The following is a 7,963-nucleotide window of genomic DNA, read 5'->3' on the forward strand; positions in this document are numbered from 1 at the left end:
AATATTTTTTCAAACACCTGGGGGGGTGGAGAAATAATACAAAATGGAAAAATAAATACAGCATGGGAAATGAAATGTACATGAGAATATGATGCTGTATTGTTTAACCCTGCTGTTCTGTTTAAGAAAAGTAACAAATCTTCTGTTCCCGGGTCACCCTGACCCGGACCGAAAACTCTTCATTTGCAGTGCTTATGTTTGGTCTTTTTGAAAGCTTTTTTCACTTGGAAAGTAGTCTGAACATTTCTGCACACAATGATATGAAAATTGAAATGAAAAAAGTAAATCTTATTGGTTTATTTTGCGGATATAATGCACGCCCCCCCCCATTTTTGTGAAATTTTTTTCAATTTATGGATAGTTTTGCTTGCAAAATGCATTCTATTTTACTAAAGTTGGTATGGGATTGGTAGCTTGAACATTTCTGAACATAATGATATGAAAATTGAACTTGAAAAATTGATGCATATTGGTTTATTTTGTTGATGAAATGCATGCCCCCCCGTTTTTTTTAAATAGTCTTCACTTTATGGATAGTTTTGCTAGCAAAATACATTCTATTTTACTAAAGTTTGTGTGGGATTGGTAGCTTGAACATTTCTGAACATAATGATATGAAAATTGAACTGGAAAAATTGATGCATATTGGTTTATTTTGCACATAAATGTATGCCTCCCCCCGTGTTCAATTATTTCAATTTATATAAAAATTATGCTGTTAATTTCAAACTTACATACTTTTTTTTAGTAAAATGGATTTGTTTCATAAAATTAGTCCTCTGGCTACAATGTGGTTGATTTTCAAAAGGATATTCCAAATATTTCTAGACAAATATGTATAAACAGTGACAATAATGGCACATAGCAAGGCCGGGGGTGGGGGGTGGCCTTTTTGTGGCAAAAATAAACCAATAAGAACCATTTTTTTCAGTTCATTTATATTTTTCTTATATTCAGAAATGTTCAATTTAGTATATCAAACCTTTTGGGGGGAAATTCCTTAGGGATTTGTAGCCTTAAAAAAATAGAAATTGACACGAAATTTAAAAAGGATGGGGGGGGGAGGGGCTTTTTGATCAAAATAAAAATATAAGTCTCAATTTTTCCAGTTCAATTTTCATATCATTATGTTCATAAATGTTCAAACTAGTTTTCCAGTTGAAAAAGTTTTCAAAAAGATCAAATTCAAGTACCTAAAAAAATTATTTTTGGTCCGCTCATATACGAACAGAAACAGACTCGAAGTTATGATTTTTTTTTGCCCAGAAAACAATTAGCCACCACCCCAAAAATATTTTTTGATGATCAGCATTGTTAAATTGAGTAAATGAATGCCTAAGATTTTAAAGAATATTTCGGATTTGGAGGATAAAAAAATAAAAAGTGAAAATGGTTGCAAGCAGCCGAGGGGGGGGAGGCCTTATTTCTGATATTAAAAAACCAATAAGAATCATTTTTTTCAGTTCCTTTATATTTTTCTTATATTCAGAAATGTTCAAGCTACCAATCCCACACCAACTTTAGTAAAATAGAATGCATTTTGCAAGCAAAACTATCCATAAATTGAAAAAAAAAATCACAAAAACGGGGGGGCGTGCATTATATCCGCAAAATAAACCAATAAGATTTACTTTTTTCATTTCAATTTTCATATCATTGTGTGCAGAAATGTTCAGACTACTTTCCAAGTGAAAAAAGTTTTCAAATTGACCAAACATAAGCACTTCAAATGAAGAGTTTTCGGTCCGGGTCGTATGTGACCCGAACAGAAGATTTGTAACTTTTTTTGCCCAGCAAAAACTAAGCCCCCCACCCCCCAAAAAAAATTCTCATAGAGAGAACCCCTGAAGTGATGGATAGTCATGAAATTTCAAGTTTCAGATATGCAGGGAAAATTTTTTACAGGGACTCAAACTTGGCTTCGGGTCACATACGACCCGAACAGAACAGCAGGGTTAAATAAATAACATGTCCATGGACTTCGCTATCCCCTCTTGGTGCATTACTCACCCCAGCTGCATTATTAATGCATACAAAGTCATCTGATTAATTTAAAATATAAATATAGTCAAAATACCGAAGACTTTTTTCTTCATATATATGATCACATTAATCTGTTATCAGAATTCTTTACAATATAACAGTAGTAGTCACATACTACCAGAATCCAGTAATTATCAGAATACCAGTATAGAATCTGCGCTTATATGCTTGAATATTGAAACATAGAGTTTAAAGGACATCAAGGATTATGCTGCAACAAATCTCTGTTTACTACATATTGGTACAATAGATCTATGGAGATCCCCAATGTTATGACATTTTTAAATGGAATTTCTGAAGTTTGAACTTTGTGGGGCAACAAAGGCTTGTGAAATCTAGATTCAACACCATTTGTCTCAAAAGTTCATTGGATAATCTTGCATAAAGCTATCATACAGATGAGATGGTATCTTCTTTCTGGAATGCACTATTAAAAAGTGCAAGTTGAGGAGATGCCAGATGACAACATAGCTTAGATATTAAGATTAAACGTTTCTAGCACAATTTCTTTTCATGTGTAGATGAAAATATCTTTTAAAGATGGCCAGGCAGACATGTATGTTAATTTAACCAATAGTTTAAAGTTGTACATTCCAGTTATGTTTCTGCCATACATCAGAAATAACAAAAATAAACCCAAATTTCAGTTTAAACATGACAAAATATATAGCAGCAAAGTGAGAATTTCCTGTATTGAATACAAATTACTAAGGAACTACCATTAACCAGAGTCAAACCCATTTTTACAGCTCAGTTCTAATAATGCTGCTTTACAAACAAGTCATCTTAATTTCAAATTGAATTATTCCCAAGGAAATCTGAACTGGGATGAAAGAATTTTTATCTATTTATTTCATTATGATGCTAGGTTTTTATGAAATAAAGGGAAGACTTGCTTGACATGTACTCAGCTACCAGAGATTACATCATCACATGCAAGAAGTTTTCTCAATAATATTATGGAACTGGTTTGTCATTTCAGATGGTACATTTGTTCCAATTCTCCATTCTAGTAAAGAGACCTAGGATTTCCTGGCAGACTCCCATTACAATACTAAGGTTTTACCATCCAAGTTTGGGGGCTTTTTGAGATCAGTCAAGATCACTACTTGACACCAAATATTGTGTTCAATATGCCAGCACACTTTTTTTTTTTGCAATCCGTACTAACATAACACTTGTACGACCAGTTTGGGACAGATTGTTTTGGAGACTATCTACAGTACATGATTTCTAAGAGTCAATACAACTTGATGGCACATAATTAATCAATCAATCACTGATAGTAATAGTTTGTAGATATGCGATTTGCATAAAAGTAAAAAAAACCCATGAGACAATAGAAATTTGATCAGGAAGAGAAAGTTCATAGGCTGAAAAACATGCCCTGACTTCACACCACTTCTATTCACAGACAGCATGGATAGCTTAAAATGTGTGTTTACAAACCTGTGAACTAGGAATTTCTATAATAAACAGGCAGTGACTAAAACTGAATAAAAGGTTTGAGAATGCCAGTTTGCACAGATCCAATCAGCCAAAACTGTAGACGATTCTATTTATTACTAATAACAATACAATTTCATTCTGACACACACGCACACACACACACACACACACACACACACACACACAAAAGGCTGGATTCAGGGTGCAAGCTTCATTTTCCTCAATGACTCACCATACTGCTGGGGGGCAATAAAGGGAAAGCAAAAACATTACACAAAAACCCTATCAGCAGAAGAAATCAAAACAGGACTGACTTCGAATTTAAAAGCAAAAAGAAGCAGCCCAGCATTCGAGGAAGGAAGCACACTGGTCGGCTTGTTGTATTAACATTATTAAATATCCCATTCAGCTTCTTAAAAGCATTAAACGCCTTTAAAAGGCTGAACAGATTTTTTTAAAAATCAAAATGCTGGAGAAGATTGTCCTTTGGATTAAGCAACAGAGACCCTAAAAACAACAACCAGCAATGTGAGGGAACTAGTTACAACACTGTCAAAACCTCAACACTGACAAACTATTTACTAAGTCTGCATTACTATTACTACTAGTTTTTTCTCATCATTCCTATCACCCATTTCCTCCCACTTATGATTGTATGCCTTGTTGCTTGTATCCTTAAGATTTTTATTAATGTTGTTTCCTCATTGCTTATTTCACCCCTATGACAATCATTAAGTGTCGTACCTCATGATTCTTGCCCAATGTATCTTTTCTTTTACTTACGCTGAGAGCACAAGCACCAAAGACAAATTCCTTGTGTATGCAATCACACTTGGCCAATTAAGAATTCTATTCTATTCTATTCTACAAAAGAACAAGACGGGTCGAGGAAAAAAACGGGGTTTGAACCCTACTGTGGGATGCCTGACCACGATAGCAAGAAGGCCTCACACGACGCCTCGTCCAGGGAAGGTGACTGCACCTGTATGACTTGTCCTACAAGTGAAGAAGCGTCACGTCAGGGTTGTTTACATCTGACAAGAGCTGCTCCGCCTGACATTACTCCCTCACCTAAACAAGCTCAGCGTCCGCGGACAAATTCTCGCCCGCGCTCCATTAAGCGGGGTATAACTTCCCTAGTCGGGCCTGAGGGGGGCTCGGGAGAACAAGCTGGGCCTGGAGAAGTGAGTCGCCCCTCCCGCCCTCCAACTCGGCCCTCCCGAGAGGGGCAACGGCCCTCCCGCACTCCTCCAACTCCCCCTCCCAACCCGTCCCACTCCTTCACCCCCAGCGGCGTGTACCAGTTCGTCATGTCCAGGAAGAAGGCGCAGCCAGCCGGGCTGAGCTGGAAGCCGAGAAGCCGCTGAAATTCGCCAATGAGCACGTCCTTGTCGGTGGTTCCCAGACAGCTGAACTTCTGCATCAGCTCGGCGTCCAGATCCACGTCCATTCCCTCCATGGCGGCGCGACCCCGTCTTCCCGCGCCAGCCCGGCCCCCTTTCCACTAGGCCCCGGGCTGCCCGTGAGCCGCCGCCGCTGCCGCCTGCTCAAAGCTGCATGGGGGAGGGGGGAGGGGAGTGAGGGAGAGCGAGCGAGCGAGTGAGCGAACAGCACGCAAAGCACGCCGGTGCCGCGGCGCAACGTCAGGCGCGTACCGTGATTTCACAAACGTGATGACGTCAGCCCCGAGGGATCAAAATACAAATCTTGCAACGCGAGGGGGTGAGAAATACGTTAAGCACGCAGGACTTCAACTCCCAGAATTCCTGAGCCTGCATTGATTGGCTCAGGAATGCTGGGAGTTGAAGTCCACAAGTCAGAGAAGAGCCAAGTTTGCCTACTCCTGCGCTAGACGAGCTGATCTTAGAGCGATCCCACCCACCCGAGTCTCAGCTGGTGACAATCCCCGAAGTTGCGAAGAAGGCGAGGAAGTTAGGGCTGAGTCCAGGGCTGGAGAGAGACACACACGACGGAAAAATTCAAACGGTTCCTTGGGAAGGGACAGTGGTAATTTTTAACTTCCCTTTTAGTGCCTCCAATACCAGGGAATCAAGTTCACAAAGGAGACCAGTTCTGCTCAAGCTTTATAATAAACATGTGAGCTGCGGTAGTAACCTTAGATCGAAGCCGAGCCACGTCCCTCTTTGCTTGGGGACTTCCTTTGAATCCCCTGGGACTTTTAACTTCCGTGTTTATGAAGGTCATTAAAGTATTTGTTGCTCTATTGTTTTTGTATTGTGTGTTATTTTCCCCGCCGTTTGGACAGGAAGGTCATTTTACTCCGTGAATCAGTCCCGTGCAAATAAGAAGAAATTACAGTGGTACCTCTACTTAAGAACTTAATTCGTTCGGGGACCAGGTTCTTAAGTAGAAACGTTCTTAAGTAGAAGCAGGTTTTCCCATAGGAATCAATGTAAAAGCAAATAATGCATGCAAACCCATTTGGAAAGAAATAAAAGCTTGGAATTTGGGTGGGAGGAGGATGAAGAAGAGGAGGACGACAGTTGCTGCCGAAGGAAGAAGGTGAGGGGAAGGGAATCAAAAAAATCCAAAAAGTTAAGGATTTAAAATTTTAAAAGAGCAACTCTGAGGCGGCGAGGAGCATGCGCCTCCCATACACCTGGCACGAGGCTGCCTCCCATACACTGCACCAGAGAGAGAAACCCAGGCGGGCAAGAGGGGGAACCTCCCGCTCCTTTGACCGAAAGGCAGCCCTGTGCTGCTGCTGCTGCTACTTGCTTCCTCTTCCTTCCCATGCTGAAGGGCTCCCCTCTCCTCTCACTTGCTTTATAGCTGGCGCTACACTGTGGTGATCTCTCGGTTTGGCTAAAGCGGAGTTGATCTTCCGCACCCAGATGCTCAGGGAGGCAACCTCACGCCGGGTGTATGGAAGGCAGCGCGAGGGAGTCACCACAGCGAAGTAGTTTATTCCCTCTCCAAGCGCCCAGAGAAAGGAAAACGCTCCGTTCGCTCTGGGCTGCCAAAGCCTCCTTAAGCACCACTGAAAGGCTCCTCTGGCAGCCCAGAAAAGCCCGAGATGGCCAGGATTAAAGGGGGAATGGCAGAAAACTGGCCTTCGTGCCGTTCTTAAATTTCCTGGGAAATTTTTCCGGGCTCCGGTTCTTAAGTAGAAAATAATTCTTAAGTAGAGGCAAAAAAATCTTGAACACCAGGTTCTAATCTAGAAAAGTTCTTAAGTAGAGGTGTTCTTAAGTATAGGTACCACTGTAGTTGATTACCAATTGCAATTCCTAAATTGTATGGCCTCTTCTTCCCCTTCCCCTTCTAACAAAGTCATTAGATTTTGTTGTTGTTTGATCATTAAAAAAGAATGGGATAGTTACCATAAAGATGGTTAAGTAACTGGCTCAGATGACATGCACCTTATGAAATGAGTTGCATTTTGTGTTTCATAGCAGGTATGAAAACTTCATAACAGGCAAAGGAATATTCATGTTTTGCATATGAAAAAATGAGACCACCACAAATAAATGACTGATAATGGGTTTTAAAGTTTTAATTTTATTTTCTTTAAAATATGAGAGTAACCATTTCCAATATTCAGCCTACTTCTACATGTTTACTCAAATTTTATTGGTTATTAATAAGGCTGTTTATTTTTATCACAGTGAAATTCTTAACTCTGTGAGATAGAAAAATAAAATATCCATGTAGTACTTATAGTAATGGATGAAGTTGTAACTGAAATAAGTTCCATTAAATTCAGAGAAGATTTTTAATCCTAAATAAAGGTGAATATTTAGCAAGAGTCTAGTAGTTAATTATAACCTAGGTTTGCCAAAAAGAAAAATCAACATTTCATTAAAAAGAAAAAAAACAATGAAGTAGTTCAATGAAGTAGTGAAATATATGATACAAATATATACATACCAGTATCTAGAATTCCAGTCAAATACTAATCCAAGTACAAAGTATAAAATAATTTACTTGGAATGAATTTTTATTATTAATCATGTAATTATGTAATGTTTAACAACCAAGTAGATTAGTTACTTTGGAATACATAACATGGCATACCTTTCTTTATACAATTTATCCATTGCTTCAATTCCAATGGACTCTAGGTAGTTTATAGATATTAGTCATATATATATATATGACTAATATCTAATATATACAATATATATTTTGCTGTAATATATATAGCAAATTGCATTTGATTATTAAAATTGAATGAGAACTTACTCATACTTAAAGCATAAACTTCCACAATTGCTCATCACAATTATTTATTTACTTAAACATGTAATCATTTGTAGATTTATACTTTGGTTTTTTACTTTGCATTTATTTATAAATAATTAGACAAGTATTGTGAATTGCACTAGCCAATCTTATGGCTGTATTTTATGCTTTCTTCCCAATAATGAATGAAAATTCATTATTGGGAAGAAAGCATAAAAACAGCCCTAAGATTGGCTAACTGAAAAGTCAGTATTTTGCCAATTAT

General features: G+C 38.5%; 1 protein-coding gene across 3 annotated transcripts in view; it reads right to left on the reverse strand.

The window, feature by feature from the left end:
• Positions 1 to 5,145, reverse strand: part of ILRUN (inflammation and lipid regulator with UBA-like and NBR1-like domains) — a 62,925-nt gene extending 57,780 nt beyond the window's left edge. Inside the window, exon 1 of one of the 3 annotated variants that reach the window (XR_011558542.1) lies at positions 4,794 to 5,145. Coding sequence is in view for 2 of the 3 variants with exons in the window: in XM_070745286.1 (XP_070601387.1) it covers positions 4,794 to 4,951 (158 nt within the window). In the remaining variant the exon portion in view is untranslated. The remainder of the gene's footprint in view (positions 1 to 4,793) is intronic. The other 2 variants (XM_070745286.1, XM_070745285.1) reach the window with 2 other exon arrangements.
• Positions 5,146 to 7,963: the final 2,818 nt, after the last annotated feature.

This window comes from Erythrolamprus reginae, chromosome 3 (genome assembly GCF_031021105.1).
Source record: "Erythrolamprus reginae isolate rEryReg1 chromosome 3, rEryReg1.hap1, whole genome shotgun sequence".
NCBI classification, from domain to species: Eukaryota; Metazoa; Chordata; class Lepidosauria; order Squamata; family Dipsadidae; genus Erythrolamprus; species Erythrolamprus reginae.